The sequence below is a fragment of the Diabrotica virgifera genome, chromosome 7 (assembly GCF_917563875.1).
Source record: "Diabrotica virgifera virgifera chromosome 7, PGI_DIABVI_V3a".
Taxonomy (NCBI): domain Eukaryota; kingdom Metazoa; phylum Arthropoda; class Insecta; order Coleoptera; family Chrysomelidae; genus Diabrotica; species Diabrotica virgifera.
In genome coordinates, this window is record NC_065449.1 from 189532647 (window position 1) to 189554383 (window position 21737).

General features: G+C 31.8%; 1 protein-coding gene across 1 annotated transcript in view; it reads left to right on the forward strand.

Annotated features, from left to right (window-relative positions):
* Window positions 1-18125, forward strand: part of LOC114333038 (negative elongation factor A) — a 47576-nt gene extending 29451 nt beyond the window's left edge. Inside the window, exons 4-7 of the mRNA XM_028282859.2 lie at window positions 292-474; window positions 557-715; window positions 2392-2795; window positions 9468-18125. Of these exons, the coding sequence (XP_028138660.1) occupies window positions 292-474; window positions 557-715; window positions 2392-2795; window positions 9468-9788 (1067 nt within the window). The 3' untranslated portion in view covers window positions 9789-18125. The remainder of the gene's footprint in view (window positions 1-291; window positions 475-556; window positions 716-2391; window positions 2796-9467) is intronic.
* Window positions 18126-21737: the final 3612 nt, after the last annotated feature.

Sequence of the window (21737 nt, forward strand, 5' to 3'; positions counted from 1 at the left end):
TTTCAAATATTTCATTCAGAAGAAACTTTTTGTTTAAGGAACTTTCGGCCCTCAGAAATAATGTAATCTTTAATTCTGCGTTTAAATTTTTCAAAAATGTTCATTAGTTTTCTCAGGATTCGAAAAAAATGAATGCATTTAAATAGCTGGACCAAGATTTTGCGCCTACCCCCTTAACAAAGATTGTGGTGAAAAATAAAAAAATAATAATAACTGGTTTTTGTACCTTTTTCTAAGGACTTATTGAACAATCCTATTAACAACATTTAATTAAATCATGTTTTGTTTTAGCACCTTTAAAAGGAATTCCAAGCAGAGTGCCAACTTCAGGATTCAGATCAGCGTTAAGTAGTAATACTAATCGACCGCCTTTAAGAGGACCAGCTGGAAGAAAAGAAGGTGGTGTTAAGCTATTGGATATTGCTGACCAGCCATTAGGGTATGCTGCAGCTAAGAAAAGAAAGAAAATGCAAGGTATAGTCTGTTGTCATATTATAATCTGATTAATACTGTGAATCAATTGTTCACATTTTCTTAATCTTAATTGTCGTTTTAGAAATGGAAGATGCGAAAAAAGCAACAGAAAATGCAGCATTACAAAGTCCTCCTCAAGCTCCCACTGCCGCTGGTGCTACAACTCCAGATTATGCAGCTGGTTTGGCCCCTGCCCCTACATATGCTCCTCCAACGCCTCAGCCTACAACACCATCTGCAGGTATGTTATTGTCAATAATAATCTTCTATCGACGACTATAGAATGTTCACGTTTAACACAAAAAAGATTGTGTGTGTACTTTGTACGCACGTAAGAACTTATACTTCTGTTATATGATTTGAACGAAATTAATATACAGTAGAACGTCAATAATCCGGATTAGTTGGGACCGGACCCCATCCGGATTATCAAATTATCCGGAATATCGAAATTACCTAAAAAAAAGCCAGTTATACACATTAAAGTACAACAAACGTTTTAAAATTGTATGTTTTCTCTTGTACAGTAAAGTGTCTAAAAATAGAGGTGAAATTAATCAAAACACTTTTTTTATGTTTAAACACTGTATTGTAATTAATTTATAATAGCAGCATGTGTACAGTAAAAAACATCAGACATTATTTGGGCTTTTAAAAAATGTGTAAAATATTTTTGAACTGCGGTAGAAGGTTCGTTTTTCGCACCTAAGTTCTTAATTTATTTTAAAGGAATCAGATATTTTTGCTAGATACAAATCCGGATTATTGACGGTCCGGATTTTTGACGTCCGGATTATCGACGTTCTACTGTACTGTAAATAGTTTATTTATATTTTATTTGAATATTAAACCAATTTGAATACTTACAACTTTCCAAAAATTTTTATTAATACCAATTATTAACAATACCAAAAATAAAAAATAAAACACACACAAACACATTGAAAAATGTCACAAATGATTTCTGAACAATAATTATTGGCAAAAATTTTAACTAAAACGTATTTTCTGAATAAAAAAAATATAATAAATATACTTCATACAATCATAAAATGGATAAAAAAATAAAAATTTGCATTGGGGATCGAACCTGCGTATATTAGGGCGGTTAGATGTGAAATCCAAGCATTTTAGATTTTAGCCACACCCGTTATGTGGGAAGATAGACGAACTGAACGTTTTAAACTTTTGACAGTTCTGAATTTAATGAAATTAGTTTGACTTTTGTGGAATTAAAATATTAAAATACAACAAAACATAGAGTAAGAAAATAATATATTAGATGAATATTGGTAGAAATTTTGTTGGTAATCAAATTATGTAAATCAAAGCATTACCTACTAGGTAGGTACATTTAAACATTTTCCAAATAGGTAGGTACCTATGTAATTTTTTACTACAGTACGGAAACATTTACAATTATGTACCTGTTGCTTTTAAAAACTATTTTAAAAGTCACTATAATTATAAACTTGCTTTTGTCTCTGTTCTCACAACAATAAAAACTAATATACACAACATTTGTTTACCCATAACCGACATATTGAACAGTTATTGACATGTCATTGTAATTACCCAATCAGAGCACATATAACGTGTCAGCTGCGCCCAGGACCAAGACTTTTGATGAATTCGCGCACATATACATTTACTCCCAAACACGCCTAAAGAAGTATAACTTCAAAAAGTGTCCTTGATTCAGACGGTGTCGGAACGTAAATAAATAAGATTTTTAACCCGGTCAATATAGGCACTGATAAAAAATTCTTGCGCGGTTCATACAGTAACTTTTCGTAACTAATTTCGTTAATTTCAAGTCAATTTTAATTAATCAGTTTTACGGTACTGTAAATTGATATTCAAGATACTGTAAATTTTTATTCCTTGGATTTCATAAATATATTTTACTGTTTACAGCATCTACTGCTCCAACAACGTCGATACCTCAGCCTACGATTCAACCTCCCGCTACACCAGCAGTTCTCACTCCGGTAGTAACAACACCCTCAGCTCAACAGATCTCACCACCCACTCCGGCCCCAATTCCTACACCTCAACCAGTGGCGGTCACACAACAATTCATTCAAACACTGCGGCCTGTACCTCCTCTACTGGCAACAACGCCCAGTGGTCAAAGAACGATCATATCTACAGAACAGGTCCAACAAGTTCAGCAACAGGTGCAAGCCCAGCAGATCATCGGCACTCCCGTTGTGGTCACTCAGCGGCCGATTCAGCAACCACAACAGACTGTAACTCATATCCGAATTCATCCCCAACCAACATCGAATGTGTTACAAAGAAGAGGTCTTGCCCTCACAGTAAGTAATTATCTATAAATGTAACTCTTATATTAATACAAAATTCAATAACAATTATCATTCTAATACTAGATTAACAGACTAAACACAACATATGTAGATCTTTCTTAAATTTATCAAGTTAATTTGGTTTCTTGAAATATTTTCTTTACATACTAAGCGATAAATATGTTCATTTGCAGCAAAATTGTTACAATCAAAAGCTACTAAGAATGTGTAAGACTAGTCCAGGGTAATAAGGTTTTTTCAATGACACTTCAACATCCAGGGTACTGAAGCGTTTTTTCGACAGGTAATACCTATAAGAACAAATTATAACCATTTCCTGCGTAGGATCTCGCAGCCATTTTTATTTATAAACAATTTAGTGTCAAAAAACGGCCTTTTTCCTTTTTTTTTTTAATCAATGGAAAACAGTGACACTTATAATGGCGTATCATAAAGGTTGATATACTCATTTGTTAAGAAATTACGAAAAAAGGTCGAAATTGCAAAAAAAATTAATTTCGTCATAACTATTGTAAAAATAGTGTACAGCTTTGAATTTTTTGTTAAATGAGGGTTCTTTAGTGCTTAACATGTGACAAAATTTCAAAGCGATTCATTCAATTTTTTAAATTTTATTCAAATTTTTATCCCAGAGAGGGATAAAAATATTATTTTTTTTTGCAATAACATAAGTCAGAAAAATGAAGTTAGAACCATTCTACAGGTGCCAAAGGAAAGAGCATGAGCTAAACTTTCAAATTGGTTAAAAAAAAGTGAATAAAAAATGCGTTTATTAGTAATAAATAATTATGCAAAAGCATCGTCAAGCTTTCCTTATAAACTTTTTGAATAACTTTATTCAAAAAAATCTATTTTTACCGTGTTTTAGGTACACTCCTACTATGTAAGTTATATATATAATGATAAAAAATTGTAATAAATATAGATAATTTATTACATAAACAAATAAAAATTGTATAAACGCATTTTTTATTCACTTTTTTTAAACCAATTTGAAAGTTTAGCTCATGCTCTTTCATCTGACACCTATAGAATGGAACATCATTTTTTTCTGACTTAAGTTATTGCAAAAAAAGCTCTCTGGGATAAACAATTTGAATAAAATTTAAACAATTAAATGAATCGTTTTTAAATTTTTGTCGCATATTAAGCACCAAAGAACACTCATTTGACAAACATTTCAAAGCTATACACTAATTATTACAATAGTTATGGCGAAATTAATTTTTTTGCAATTTCGACCTTTTTTCGCAATTATATTAACAACAAATGAGTACATATATCAATCTTTATAATATGCCATTTTAAAGCTTTTTCCATTCTCTCGAAGATGTTTGTACTCAAAAATTAATAGGTTTCACAGTTTTCCATTGATTTGAAAGAAAAACGAGAAAAGGCGGTTTTTGGACACTAAATTGTTTATAAATAAAAATGGCCGCCAGATCCTACGCAGGAAATAGTTACAATTTGTTCTTATAGGTATTACCTGTCGAAAAAACGCTTCAGTACCCTGGCTGTTGAAATGTCACGAACAGGGTATATTTTTGCCTTATTACCCTGGCCTAGACAGTCGTCTCTGGAGGCTTTTAGTCAAGTAGTTCTAACAACTGTGGCCAATCAATAACAGCAAGTAATATCCCGTGCAAAAACGCACATTAAGTAATATTCTCCTTGCTTCTAAAGGATGCAAACAAAGAGTATGCCTAAAACATTCATAAACATATTTCTCAGTGTGATAGCCTGAGTAAAAGCTGCAATTCTTAAGAACATATTGTGAACTCTTTCTATTCAATGAACGTAGGAATTACAAGAGCCACATAGGCTATAAGGGAAGCTGGCAATGGGATAAGACAGGGGGGATTCCCTGACTCCTTTATTGTTCATCCGGATCATGGATGAAATAATAAAAAAAGTAAGAACTATAAAAGGAGAAAAAAACTTAAAATAATCTGCTATGCAGACGATGTGAAGATCTCTCATAGTGAAGATTATTTATAACGTATGCTGCACCAATTTAATATAACCGCCAGAAAATTTAACATGTTAATTTCCCCAAAAAATACAAAATGCATGGTTATAACAGCAAATCCAGTAAGATGTAAATTTTAGCTGAGAGTCAGATAATAGAACAAGTGATTGAGTTTAAATATCTAGACATCACACTATCTAGCTACGGAAAGCTCGAAACAGAAGTGGAAGATCAAGTGAATAGAGCAAACAGTGCCGCAAGTTGCCTGAATGACACAATATGGAGAAATAAAAATATCGGAAAAGAAATGAAAAGCAGAATTTACAAAACAGTCATCAGACGAATCATGATTTACGCGACAGATCTGACACAGTGAGGACAAAAAAATTGCTCGAAACAGCGGAGATGACCCTTCAAAAAATCGATGCTAAGACACTGAAACGAAAAAAGGCGATGGACTACCCCAGCTAATTGAAATAATATTCGAAAATGTTACCTCAATCATCCAAGATAGCCATCGCTACACCCTTAGCTTAGCCTCTCAGGTGTGTGTTCGTCTTGTCCTAATCTTAGAAATGAACTATGAAAATTCGGAATGAAGCAAACAAAACAATATTTTTAACTAATCATGTTTATTGTTCATAAAAATATAATAAAAATATGACTTATTAAATGCATTAACAGATATATTCAAATTCTTGCCAAAAACTAACAATTTCTGGATTATACTTATGGCTTTTGCTATCTGGTGGTAGCTTCTTGATGTCGAATGGTACTGCTGTAGACTTCTTATAGACCTGGGCAGATGTTCGGCCTCAGATCCCTACAGCTGAAGATGTTGGGTGCTGTAGTTCAGATGTCATGGTCCCATTGCTGTCAGCCTTAGTTGTCATCGCCGACGATAGGCTTTTTTGAAGCTCCCAGAGGGAGGACGGTGATCTTATTCCCAAAAACTATAAGAGTAAAACACATATCAAACATCAAGAAGAAAAACCAAAATTGTACCTTTGCCAAATAGGATTCAAAGAGTAGTAGATGGCAAGGGTATATTAAATGGAATTAATATTTATACTACTTAAAATTTGATTTACACGTGCATATTAATAGATGAAAAGAAATATAGAAACCAAACACATGGTTGAACATTTGAAGGTTAGGTATAAGAAAAAATGATTATAAAAAAAATTGAAGGCACTCGTGGGAGTGCCGACACAAGTGAAAACTTCTTATAGTAAATTACGAGCTCAATGCTTTTTCCCATCCAAAAAGAAATGCTATACCTATATCATATACGCGATGCGTATGCCCTATGCCACTATGCTATTTATGTATACAGACACATAATTTATATACATACAAAATTTATTTCAGCGAAGTGATGACGGTCGCAAATTCAATACTTTTTCCCTATCCAAGAAGTGCACAACGTCCCTAAAGAAATTTTCAATTCAAAAATTTATTTCAACGAAGCGATGACGGTCGTTAATTTAATACTTTTTCCCCATCCAAAAAATGCACAACGTCCCTCAATAAGTTCTCACTTCAAATATTTATTTCGTCGAAGCCATGATGGTCGCGATGACGGTCGCTAATTTAGTAGTTTCTCCAATCCAAAAAGTGCACAACGTCCCTAAAAAAGTTTTCACTTCAAAAATTTATTTCGTCGAAGCGATGACGGTCGCTAATTTAATATCTTTTCCCCATCCAAAAAGTGCAAAACGTCCCTTAAGAAGTTTTCACTTCAAAAATTTATTTCATCGAAGCGATGACGGTCGCTAATTTAATACTTTTTTAGATCGAAAAAGTGCACAACGTCCCTAAATAAGTTTTCACTTTAAATATTTATTTGGTCGAAGCGATGACGGTCGCTAATTTAATAGTTTTTCCCATCCAAAAAGTGCACAACGTCCCTAAAAAAGTTTTCACTTCAAAAATTTATTTCGTCGAAGCGATGACGGTCGCTAATTTAATATATTTTCCCCATCCAAAAAGTGCACAACGTCCCTTAAGAAGTTTTCACTTCAAAAATTTATTTCATCGAAGCGATGACGGTCGCTAATTTAATACTTTTTTAGATCGAAAAAGTGCACAACGTCCCTAAAAAAGTTTTCACTTTAAATATTTATTTGGTCGAAGCGATGACGGTCCCTAATTCAATACTTTTCCCCCATCCAAAAAGTGCACAACGATTCTAAAGAAATTTTCACTTCAAAAATTTATTTCGTCGAAGCGATGACGGTCGCTAATTGAATATCTTTTCCCCATCCAAAAAGTGCACAACGTCCCTTAAGAAGTTTTCACTTCAAAAATTTATTTCATCGAAGCGATGACGGTCGCTAATTTAATACTTTTTTAGATCGAAAAAGTGCACAACGTCCCTAAAGAAGTTTCATTTCAAATATTTATTTCGTCGAAGCAATGACGGTCGCTAATTTATTACTTTTTCCCATCCAAAAAGTGCACAACGTCCCTAAAGAAGTTTTCACTTCAAAAATTTATTTCGTCAAAGTGATGACAGTCGCTAATTTAATAATTTTTCCCCATCCAAAAAGTGCACAACGTCCCTAAATAAGTTTTCACTTCAAAAATTTATTTCGCCGAAGCGATGACGGTCGCTAATTCAATCCATCTAAAAAGTGCACAATGTCCCCAAAAGAAGTTTTCACTTTAAAAACTTATTTCGTCGAAGCGATGACGGTCGCGATGACGGTGGCTAATTTAATACTTTTTCCCCATCCAAAAAGTGCACAACGACCCTCAAGAAGTTTTCACTTCACAAATTTATTTCTTCGAAGCGATGACGGTCGCCAATTTAATACTTTTTCCCATCCAAAAAGTGCACAACGTCCGTAAAGTTTTCACTTCAATACATATACGTACAAAATTTATTTCGCCGAAGAGATGACGGTCGCGAAAAAATCCTTTTTCCCCATCTAAAAATAGGTTTTACATTTATTTTAAATTTAAATACTTCTATACAATTTATGTATATATACATATAATATAGATACGTACAAAATTTATTTCGCCGAAGAGATGACGGTCGCGAAATAAATCCTTTTCCCCCATCCTAAAATAGGTTTTACACTTATTTTAAATTTAAATACTTCTATACAATTTATATATACATACAAATAATAAACAGCATAAACGATGACGGTCGCAATGACGGTCGCGATGACATGACGGTCGCGAACTCAATGCTTTTCCCCCTATCCAAAAATCGCACAGCGTCCCTAAAGAAGTTTTCACTTCAAAAATTAAAAGGAGACTATAAAAAAATTAGAATACAAAACTCACCCCAAGAGAATAATAAGTCTGGAAATAGTTAGCTATTATCAGCTCTGTAATTGCCTTTTATAAGATTATTAATTTCTCCCCTCCATTACTAATTGTCATCCTCATTGACATGAAAGCGCAAAGTGGAGGAGGTGGACAAACATGTTCCGTATTAAAAGACAGATACTTATAGATAGAGTAAGAATATACGGGGTACGTTCAGTATGTTCAGTTGATGATTTAGATTTTAGATGAAAATAGATAACGTGTGATCCAAAATTATTGTCACCATAGGTGGCTCTGAACGACAGAAATAGCTATACAGTGCATGTCTATTATTAATTCAGATATACTTTCCAGTTTACGTCAACTTTGACAGTGACAGATACTTGTCAGTGTACGTACATCAACATTGACTTTTCAAGTTTTAATAAACAAAATGATTATTAATAAATATGGTTTTCACGCATGAACAAAAGCGTGTAACTTTTCAACGTGTTTTCAATCTTTACTATTTGTTTGGAAAGAGATCATAACAACACTGAAGATAGCCGCAGTTGGGCGTGACGTCACACTGCGGTGGATTTTCAGATTAAAGCAAGACATACGTAATTTTTTGCACAGATAGCTTTGATCCCAATAATTGTGGATCGCTCGTTATATTAAATAGAAGATAATAAAAGAGGATAATAAAAGAAAGCGTCAACGAATTTTTAACGAAGAAAACTGGTAAAACAAATAGAAGAAAATTATTACTAATGAAATATTAAAGAAAATAAAGTAAAATAATTATTTAAAAATAAAATATCAATGATGTGACGTTTGTAACGTTACAACACTATGGCACAGAGCTAGAAGTACAGATATACAACGGAGATGCAAGGTGGATAACAGTAAGAAACGGAAGAGTAGAATGGAATGACCACATAAGCCAAATGACTATAAATAGAGTAGTAAGGACGGCGAGAGACGGTTCCCCATTAGGAAGACGATTAGTGGGAAGACCACGAAAACGATGGAATGACAACTTACTGGAGGCACATTAAAAAAACAGACAAAGTCATGTCCATACAAAACAAATAAGTTTTTAAAAGTCATAAGTCAGTTTTTTGTTCATCATATAATGGATTAAATAAAAACAGTTCTTTGCTCTTCGGTAACTTTGCTAAGTTACTTAAAATATTATGGTTCTCATGTTGTTGCCTTTAATGATTTGTTTTGTATGATTACTGCACCAATGGCATTTATTTAACACAAAATATGGGTTTTCAAGTGCCATCTCCGCGACGGAGGTTGGCAATCATCATAGCTATTCGGCCTTTGGAGACGGCTGCTCTGAAAAGTTCGTTTGATGTACATCAAAGGGTTTTGTAGTGCCACTTAAATTTCTTGCTTACATCTTTTATTACTTTCAGAGAGAACAAATGTTGGAAGCCCAAGACATGTTCCGCACTGCCAACAAGGTCACTCGACCAGAAAAGGCTCTCATCCTCGGTTTCATGGCTGGCTCCAGGGACAACCCTTGCCCGCATCTCGGCAACATAGTCACTATAAAGCTTTCAGAAGACCAAGAAAACGTGCTACAGCCGGACGATACGTACCTCACGATGCTCGTAGAGACACATTTCCAGATGAACTACAACAACGGAGAGTGGAAGAGGATAAAGAAATACAGACACGTGGAAAATATGGTGGAACAGATTCCGCAAAATGCTCCAACAGCTGCTTTGGTTTGACAGAATGTTGTTGGGTAGTAGTAGTCTGGTTAGAAGTGAGATGGTGTTTCAAGATTTATAGAGTATTTCTGTATGTGTGTATGCTAACCAAATAAATCAAGATCTAGATTTATCCAATCTAGAGGAAAGACTACAACCGTAGTACAGATACATCTTCTCGTCGTTGAAGAATGGTCCAGCATTGGTTGTATTTTTAAATAGTACATTTCGTAACTTGATTTTTTAATTGCATGTACAGGGTTTTCTCAACCTAATTAAATAGTCAAAAAGCATACTATTTTAAGTGATATATCTGGACCTTGGAGGTAAACTACACTATGACATTTCGAGTGTGTTTAGCGTGTGCTTTCAACAAAGTTTAGAGCACTTAGGATCTTATTAGAAATCTGGTATATCCCACAATTGGTAGAAAGACAATATGACCATGTTTTAATGATAATAATATATAACCAGTTTGTATAATCCAGCTAATAAAATAAGTGGATTAAAGGAACTTATTCAAAAAAACACCATGACGACATAGTGTAGTTTACCCCCGAGGTACAGATATTCAAACTGGAATTTTAACTAAAAGAATGTTTCCATTGTCTTCGAATCTACGTTGATGAAGACATTAAAATACGAACAATAATTAACCAATGTGTGCCCAGAGTCGAGTATTCATCAGTGCCTATTCCGTATTCGTCATTTTGAATGCAGGGCCATTTGGGCTAATAGATCTTATTCGGCATGTTACACATTGCCACATTGATGAAGTAAATAGGGTTTCTAATGGGCCACATTTGTGAATACTGAGTAATAAGTTGCTTTGCTTAATTTTTTTCTGAAATTTTATTTTTATTGTAATTTGTATCATATTATGGATTGATTATGTATATTAACGAGTTATTGTTAATTTATGTGATATATTAGATATAGATCGAAGGTATATTTTGCAACTATACTTCCACAAATAATTTAAGAAGGTGACTTATCTTGATAGCGAACATCCCAGTTATATATCAAAATCAAACAAGTCGAATACAGTCAGCGGATTAAGATTATTTTACTTCTTTTGGTTTCTATCGTTTGAAATATTAGCGATCATTCTGACTATAAAAATTTTATTGACTTATGCTTTAATACATTGAACGCCACGTGAGTTGTATCTAACTCACACCCTGTTTGGCCCAGGCGTTCTGTGAGTTAAATATAATTCACATTAACATTGAAATTCTGAACGTGGGGCGTGAAGGCAAAAACAAAAAAATTCCTCGCTTTCCGAATGTTTTCCCTTAAATAATTATTTTTATTAATCTACATTTAGTGCCGTTTCTCGTTGTTTCCTGAGATATTCTAATTTTCTTCTTTTAATCGGGTAACTTACTTCTCTTTCTTTCATTCCAGAATGAAGCGGAGCCTGCTACATTCTGACGATGGGTTTGCTACACATTTTTCTTTATTAAGTAGCATGAGAGCTACTTCTTTGATTTTTTTCTCTTATATGTTTGTTTCTTTCGCGAAAATTGTTCCATTGTATTCTGTGCTTATTGTCCCAGGCATGTGTGCATATCTGTAAATTGTCAAAGTCTCTGTTTTTAATGTATGTTTCATGCTCATTTATGCTGACTCCTACTGATCTTGCGGTTTTTCCCACATAAAAATTGTTACATCCACAGGGTACTTTATAGATGCTGTTATTTTAGGCTATTTTATAGATGCAGTCTTTCATGGATTTTAGTCCTGGATCTATTATTTCTGCTTTCACATTAATGTTTCCCTTGAACATGAATTATGAATAAAGGATAATGTAGAATAGTTTTCTCCTTTTTCTATGAGTTCATTTATTGTATTAGTATTATTTCTATTGTCTCTAATCATTTGTTTAAAAGGTGCCTTATATGGTTATTAATCTGTTCATACGCTTATTATTTTATGTATCACCGATTTTCTAGTTCTGAGTTCCACATTATACTATTTTTCAGAATTACTATACATTGATACACACATTGCTAACAACTAATCAATTGATTAGATTAGTTTGCCAACAAGCAAAAACATTGCGTGTGAGTTTATAGTAATTCTGAAATTTTCGAACTTCAAACTCTACGCTCGGCTGTACACTATTGATTAGTTATCCGGCTCAAAGGACCAATGCTAACTAAATTACTTTTATTGTAGACTTGTTATACCCTATTTCACGAACATACCTCTGTTGTGGATTATCTCGACAACGAATATTTTACTGTGCAAGTAAATTGCACAGTAAAGTAAATCGAAGAACGAAAGTAAATTGCAAAATACATTGTTGTTTATTGGAACAATTATTAGAGCTTTCGCACTTATGTTGCACACTAAAATATTCGTTGTCGCGATAATCCAAGACAGTCGTATATTCGTGGAATAGCCCATACTACTTTTATAACTTTGTTATAATTGTCTCCATATTCTTTTAAACATAAGTTTGATATTAAAAGTTTCATTACAATATACCCATATATTTATTCTCTACTCTCTTATTCTCTACATCTCACGCGCTATCTATGTCCTCTGCTTTTTTTCTTTACTTTCTAGTACTGTTAAACATTATTAAACATTGATAACTGATTTAGAACAGGAATTTCAAAGATGATTAACGTCAGTTACCTTCTTCAATTATTTGTCAAAGTATGGATAAAAGATATGTATCGTTGGTGCCATCGTATTATATCACAATCGAAGCTGCTAATTCCTTTGTCTTTATCTGAAAGTGTTGATAGATACATACCTATATCATATTTTGTATGTATATAAAAGATATGATATATCACAACATTAACGTATATTAATACGTTTTCCTTTGTCCGGGAGACTTAGGAGCAACCCTTTCAAAAACAATTCCGCAAATTAGGAAGGCAGTATCTCTTGACTTAATGTCATAGAAATCAAAACGTTTAAAGTAAATTATATTAGAAATTAATATGATTTTTGACAAATAAGTTAACGATGTTTTTCCTTCCGCACCAAAGTAAAAATAGATGATGATTCAAGAAAAACTATTCTATGAATCAAGAATGATAAATGGTATTCAGCCCTGTGATTAATTACCGAAGTTATTTTTAACGTTTGCGTTAAAGTTATGATAACTGTGACATATAACTATCTCCATAACTTTAAAACGTAAGTTCCGTGTACTGGATCATCCCCCGTTATGAGATGAGTTATTTTTTAGACGTTATACAAGGAAGAAAATATTAAGTTGTCTAAAAAGAGAACCTTGTGTAAAATCAGTACAAGTTTGAGCGAGAAAGAGAATTACTAGAAGTTGGTATACCTACCCACCGGCTACCGATGACCGAACTGATGTTCGCTGTTCGGTGTGGTTCGGTGGTGAATCGGTAAAAAAAGTAGATGGAATTAGAAATAACAGTACTTACAGTTGAGTCTGAGTCCGGGAATCTTTACCCGTGCGTCATCATTTAAAAGCATACGAAATAAGTCGATGATAAGTCGGAAATAGAAATTTACTAAACGCAACAGCAAGTCACTTACTGTCACTTGCTGTTGCGTTTAGTAAATTTCAATTTCCGTCTTATCATCGACTTATTTCGTATGCTTTAAATGATGACGTGACTGGCTAAATGACACCCAAGTCTATGCCATAAAAAAAATAAATGATGACGCACGGGTAAAGATTCCCGGACTCAACTGTAAAACCCTTGGATATTTATAAATAAAAATTTCAACATATCTCTCGATTTGATTTTTCTATAATTTTTAAAATTGCATTACCCTTCTATTTTTAAATTATTAGCTTTCTTTTTCATTTTTATTATTGTTTTAATTTTATTACCTACGTGTTTTTAATTGTTATCTTAGATCTATTTTTTTGATAATTTTGTGCTGCTTTATATTTGATATTAAATTTGATTTATTAAATTAATAAAATGCCGCACAAGATCCTGGGACAACCTGAAGCAGCGTTCTACGTTAAATATTCACTTGATTTATATCTAAAAACAAATCAAAACATAAACCTAACCTTACAATCCTTAACATAACTACAGAGTTATCTCATAACTTAGGTTTAACGTCGCGTTATAAAGTGACAGTTGATATACCAGATAACTCAAGAACTGTCAAGAAATAACGCAAGTAGTTAAGTTAAATATGATATATCTAATCACACCAATTCGAGGATTATAACTTAACTACAGGATAACTTTACGTTATATTTAACGTGAGTGATTCATCACAGGGCTGATTGTCGTCAAACATTTTAATTATAACTGGCAATTGTTAATTTTGTTTACTTTGGTGCAGGAGGTAGGGATAAGCCAATATATATTAGTCAGAGAACGAAATAGTTGTCAGTGATTCATTTCGAAGTTCGTGGATGATTACGGAATTCGAGGAGAAAGAGGAGTAAATTTAGTGACGTGTAAAATTGTGTTTAATTCTATAATTTTATAATAATTATACTATTATTTTAGTAAGCAATAAGTAACATTTCGTGCAACAATTTCCTGGCTACTATTTCGTTCTCTGACTATAGTAACATTTTTAAAATATGGCCACCAAATAGGGAACAAGCAAAATAATGTTAATTGTTAAGTCCAAAATATTTGTTTTTTGTTGATGTACTATTTAAATTTATTGCCAAACAGTAGCGTTATTAATTCACCGCTTTGTCTCGTTATATAATGTATAAAATGTAAATTGAAAATATTTTTGTATGTATTTGGTTAAAAAATTTCTTACAGGAATACGTTATTTGTGTTGCTTGCGTACGTCATATCATATATAGGAATATATCAAACTATGATGAATATAGCAGAAAAGCAGAAAAATATGTGCATCATGTATTTTTTTAGTGTAGAACAGTACGCAGTGCATTCAAAATTAAAATAGTTTCTTTGCGTACCAAGTTCTGCTTGAATCATTGTGTTGCAAAGTGAATAAAGTTATTTTGTTTAGCATTATTGTTTAAATTCATGTCTTGAATAAAAAGTAAAGATAAGTATGTAAAAGTTGGTTATTTGACTTTAAAATTAAGTTTGTTTGACGCTTCAATTTCCACTTCGGAAATTGTTCTCGAAATACAATAAATTAAACAAATTTTGTTTTTATTGCTTGGTAAAATTTTTTTCTAATAATTTAATTGTATCTGAATCAGTCATATTGACCAATCAGACATACAGTTAGTTTAAAATATACATTTTAAACATGAGTTTAAAATGATATTGCCAATATTTTTGAGATGCGTTAAAACTTAATTTTAAAGTAAAATTGTCGCTTATTCCCAACAAAAATAGTAAATTGCATTAAGATGTGATAAGAAAATAGCTTCAGAACAAAGTTGGTTCGACAAAAATCATCACATATTATTTCATTTGTATAAACCAATGTTTCTGTAGTAGGTACTATTACCAACGAATATAGAAGCGCATTTTAAATAGGAGAATTGGTCACGTGTAGTATACTTCAAAATACTCCTGCAGATGGCGACTGTATAAACTTTATTATGTTATTTGTAAATTTTTACACATTTGGATTAAAATGGGCCTAGCCGGCTAAGATGATGAAAAGTGCCCCCAACTCGATTCGAATTCCATATAGGTCACCGTTTAGCATATATAGTGAAACTAACTTCTGACATTTTTAGCCCCCTAGGTGGTCATGTGACCCACCTAGAACCTAATTAGGCTTTTTATGTTTTTATTTATTATCTCAGCCGCATCGACAACTAGCGAAAAACTTTAAATAAAGTTGTAAGCTTTAAAAAGCTCTGTCCGAAAAAATTTTTTTTAATTTTTGGAGGGAAATTTAAATTTTAGAACGATTTTAAAATTTTAAATGAGTATAAAAATATAACTAAGACATTCGTTTTCACGAAAAAAAATATATAACGTGTATTTTTGCATAATATTTCACCCTGAATTTTTTCAAATTTTTAAAATCGGTGAAACGCACCTTTAAAAATAAAAAACCGCATTTTTTCAATTTTTTTTTTTTTTTTTTCGTTTTTTGATACAATTTTATACATATTTTTTAAAAAAGGTAATACCGTCACTAGAATAGGTAAAAAACTGAAAAATGATTGGGGTTTGCTTAATAAAAATTTTTTGTAATGCCATACATTTTCAAGATACATTTTGAAGAAAACAAAATTTTACACATTTTTTACGATTTTGCCGAAACTACTGGCAACATTGTAGTAAAATTTGGCGAGTTTTAAGAGGTAGTTGTTGTGCATTTTTGACATACAATTAAGAATTTTATATTTATCATTGGCGCGTATACGGGTAATGGTCTGAACTTTTTAAAGAAAAAAGATAGTACGCCACTGACATATTTCAAATTAACAATCCTTTTTGAATTCCTCGTTTAATTTGTGACAAAAAATCTATCTTCCTATTTTTTCATACGACGCGCCATTTTTATTCAACAAATAAAACATCTTAACCCTTACAAAAGGTTACACCCTTATTAACATTAGATGAGAGAATAAATATTGCTAAGGATAATTTATATAAAAAATGGTCTAAACAATATAAACATTTTATTTTGACAAAAGGCACAAGATATACATTGCTAAAACCCGATATTCGAAAAAATTACTGGTTTAAAAATTACGATTATCCGAGAAGTTCCATAACAACCATATCTCGGATGAAATTTGGACATGCTTGCTATCCGGCACATTTATACAAAATAAAAATAACTGATAACAATCTTTGTGATATTTGCAATGAAACGACGGACTTGGATCATATATTTTTTAATTGTAAGAAGTACACACATCAGTCGGACATTCTTACAAAAAATTTAAGAAGTTTAAATGTTTACGGTCCCTATAATGTTATGTATCTTTTGGCACTGAGTGATAAACGTATTTTTGATTTTATTTTGTTTTTCCTATATGACTGTAAAATTAAGTTATAGAATGACTAGATTAGGCTTGTAACCTTAAATGATGTCTTTCCTTTTGATTGCCTACATGCCTGCCTTACCGTGTGGGGTGGGTATGTAGGTAATCAATAATTATTAAGAAAAAAGAAAAATCATTGAATGAGAAAAGTGTGACCTTTGTCCTTATCCCAAAATTTTTATTAAGATTAATTTAGCAAAAATTCACTTTGAAAATAAAATGTTTATTATATCTATTCTTAACAAAAAGGTCGGTCAGACTTAGATAACCTTAACTTAGATTAGTTATTAGATAGTTTAGATAAGATATATATTATGTTTATGTATGTACTATTTACTTTGTTTCTGGCCGCATGGTCTAATCCTAAAGCCAATAAAAAAAACCCTTACAAAGTATTCGAACTTTTATTAGTAGTTTCTACATCTACATACGTAAACTCTACGCCCATTATAAAAACTAATTCGAATACTTTGGAGGCGTTAAGATATTTTATTTTTTGCAGCAAAACGGCGCCTCGTATGAAAAAATGATAAGATAGTTTTTTTATGGCAAATTGAATGAGGAATTCAAAAATGATTGTTAATTTGAAATATGTCAGTGGCGTACTATCTTTTTTTTTTCTTTGAAAAGTTCAGACCATTACCCCTAAGCGCGCCAATGATAAATATCAAATCCTTAATTGTATGTCAAAACATGCACAATAACTACCTCTTAAAATCCGCCAAGTTTTATTACAATGTTGCCAGTAGTTTCGGCAAAAACGTAAAAAATGTGTAAAATTTTGTTTTCTTCAACGCCCTGTATCTTTAAAATGGATGGTGTTACAAAAAATTTTTATTAAGCAAACCCAATTCTTTTTAAATTTTTTACCTACTCCACTGACGGTGTTACCTTTTTTGAAAAACATGTATAAAATTGTATCAAAAAACGAAAAAACCGAAAAAATGCGGTTTTTATTTTTAAAGATGCGTTTCACCAATTTTAAAAATTTGAAAAAATTCAGGGTCAAATATTATGTAAAAATACACGTTATATATTTTTTTCGTGAAAACGAATGTCTTAGCTATTTTTTTATACTCATTTAAAATTTTAAAATCGTTCTAAAATTTAAATTTCCCGCCAATAATTAAAAAAAAAATTTTTTCGCACAGAACTTTTTAAATCTTACAAATTTTTTATTTAAAGTTTTTCGCTAGTTCTCGATGCGGCTGAGATAAAAAATAAAAACATCAAAAGCCTAATTAGGCTCTAGGTGGGTCACATGGCCACCTAGGGGGCTAAAAATTTCAGAAAGTTAGTTTCACTATATATGCTAAACGGTGACCAATATGGAATTCGAATCGAGTTGGGGGCACTTTTCATCATCTTACCCGGCTAGGCCCTTTAAATCACATTATTGTATATACTTGTAAAAAGATTCAGTTATTAAAAAGTGTTAAAAGTTAAAATATTATTTTATTTTCTACAAAAAATATGGTGTATGAGTAGGATTTGATCTTCAATTTTATAAAATGCAAAAAATGTAAGGCTAAACATTCCCAGTCCCACTTCTTCATATTTCAGAAGCAGTAGTAATTCGTGGGCCATAGACGGTGAGGTGATGTAGGAGGATCATATAAGCGCTCCCTGGTATTGCGGGAACAGAATTAAAAAAAGTAAAATGTTCTCGCACATCAAGTAAGAAAGATTACGTTGAACTGTGCTTCTATATGCGTCTATATTTTTTTGTTGGTGCTAATACCGGTCCGTTGGTTCTTTGCACATGCGTCAATATTCATTTTATATGAATTATATTAAGAGCATAGGCGCAAATATTTTTCGACTATCCCTACTTTTTCTTTCTTTACAGGGCAAATTATGTGTAGTGAAATTCTCACTGGAATGGAGATGTAGACATTAGTTAACGATGACATTGTCATTATTAATATAGATATGGCTATTTCGTTCAGTTTTTGAATGTCCTTGGATAACTCATATAATTAGTTAATATTACCCATGTATTCAGTGATTACAATAATTTATATACTACACAATAAAAACCAATAATCAAGAAAAGTGATAAGTGATTTTAATAGTATATTGTTACTATGGAACGCTTAGATAAATTTTGAACATGTTTAACAACAAAATACTTGGTTCACAGGTTCACTTGGTTTCATAAATAGTAAACAATAAATAACTTTTTATTAAATCAATTATTTATCAAATACACTATCAATATTATTACTTAATAAACAACTCAAAATATTCCTGAATCCGTGTGAAATATTTAGTAACCTTGTTTGCCACTGTCTTGTCGCCACATTCCGTTCGACTGAGTGCGTTTTATGACAAAGATAGCGAATGTTCGATTTGAAAAATATCACCACGGACAATAGTGTTAATTTTTTTCGAATCCTGAAAAATTTTTTGAAAAATTGAAACGCAGAATGAAAGATTACATCATTACTGAGGGTAGGGTAGAAGGTCCCTTAAAATAGACAAAAAAAGTTTCTTTTGAACGCAGGGTTGTTTCGTTTTAAACATTTTGTTAACAACTGTTTTAAACAGTTGTTTATGTTTAAAACACTTAAATTGAACAAGCGTTTTTTTTTTTCTTTTTCTTTATTAAAGTAATAAATAAATATGGAAAAATTCATAAATACATTAAAGAAACTTTTTAGCGTGCATAATATTTATTTATTAATAACCGGAACTTAACAAAAATTGGAAAACTTAAAACATTTTGCATACAAGAGTTTATAAATTTCTCAAAACTGTTCCAGTCTCATAGTAATCTTGTAATCTAAAATTATCAATCTGGTATATGGTCGTCACGTCATCACTGATGCAATTAAGCTCTTTAAAAATTGAAACCAACTTAGTAGCTTAGTAAACCGTATGTTGAGATCAAGAGTCTTTCTGTGTTGGCTAACGATGCATTAGCTGTGTGGAGCTGTTGAGCAAGTTCCAATGTTGTAGTATTTATAGTTTTCATAGAACGCCACCATGTCTATGGTATTACATTCTCAATTAAATGTTTAGGAGACATATATACGGCAGTGGTTCTCAACCTTTTTGAGTCATGTACCAAGAAATTCTTTTAATTATTTTTGGTACCACCTAACTGAAATACTTATCAAGTTAGGTAATCTAATTAACTACAAATATGCTGGATTTTGACTGTGTTTGTGTTTTTTGTGTACCACCACAAATAATTATATGTACCACTAGTGCTATATGTACCACAGATTGAAAACCCCTGATATATGGTCTAAAGGGGCACTTTGTCTGGTAATTAATAATAATTGGCAATGTTTCTGAATGATAATTTATAATCTATGGATGATAAGTTTATTTCCACTAAAACGCTTATCAAGCAAATTTGTCAAAAAATGAGCTGGGTCAACGCCATTTCCATACGCTCCTAGAAGCTCCTTCGTATCACGTATCAAAAATTAGCCATTTACATGTTTCAAAAAAACACTAAACACCACAAAATAAGTTACAGTAGTCGTTATTGCAATAACCAACTTGCAATGCGAATTTGTAAATAGTCTGGAGTTTTCCCAGGCAATAGCTCCTAATTGCAATTGGTTTTCTTATCTATTATGTTAAAGAAAAGTTAAAATCAAAGTTATTAATATTATATTTAAGAAAATATGATTTAAACAATGTTTTCTTTTAAGTTTTATTTGTTTAAAACATAAAATTTAAAAACAAAATAAAACATGTTTAAAACAAAAAAAAAACGTTTAAAAAAAACATGTGTTTTGTATAAAATTAAAAAACATGTTTTTTTTCAACCCTGTTTGAACGAGATATTTGAAATTAAAAATCGCACAAAATTTTCTCTTCTTTTTCACCCCCTATACAGGGTGTCCCGGAAAATAGTGCGTTCCTTCAAGGTATGGGCTAAGTGCACCATTTAGAGCAAAAAAGTCTAATAAATTTTTTTTGTTAAGTCAACTGTTTTCAAAAAAATAATTTATTAATTTTAATGCATTTGATTAATGTCCACAGAAAAGCAAATACAGCCGGCAGCGCTGCGTTCCTTCTGTGCTAAAATAATTTTAGTGTAACTCAACTATCATGAATCATCGATCATAGGCATAATATACATTGATAAAATACTGATAACAGTAATAGAAAAACAGCATAATATTTGTGTTTATTAAATATCTAATAAATAAGGTTTGTATAGTGTTTTAACTTACATAAAATTTTTTTATTACAATAAAGCTACGTCTTCAAGAAGCATCGATAGAACATGTTGCAAACATTTGAGTACCTGCATTTCTCCATTCAATCTTCTGGGAAGTTCGAATGGTTCAATTAGATGATTATAAAAAATATTACCAGCCCACAAATTCATACTTTTGTCAACCCCGAAAGTTAAACACACCATTCGTAAAAATAAACTTTATCTGCACATAACACTTTACACAGAAATTCGGGTTCTTTGAAGATCTTATTTTACTTGGAGGTAAATAGCCTTGCTGTAAATCTTGCACTAAACGTAATTAACATAATATCATGATACTCGCTATCGAAATCATGACAATATCACAACAATAGGATGTACCTATTCTGGGGTTACAGGTGATTATGATATGACTGTTTGTGTTTACAATTTGTATATTTTTATCTAAGCTGTGTCAAAATAAATAAAACTGCCGTGTTACCAAATGTAAATTTTAGTAAAATACATTATTTTAATTTTTTGGGGCAACAGATGACTTTAGAAAAAAAATTTATAAGAAAGTTTTCTTTTAAATGGTGCATTCTACCCACAGCTTTAAGGAACGCACTATTTTCCGGGACACCCTGTATAAGTAAACCATATAGAAGTGTTCAGGGACTTTATACCGTCGGTAATGATGTAATCTTTCATTCTGCGTTTAAATTTTTCAAAAATACTTATGAGTTTTCTCGGAATTCGAAAAAAATTAATGCATTTAAAAAGCATTGGAACGAAATTTTGCGCCTACGCTCTGAAAACGCTATAGTCAAACCTGCATAGACGTAATAATTTGAAATGACTAATATTATTTCTTTTATAATATAATTTTCAAATTTTC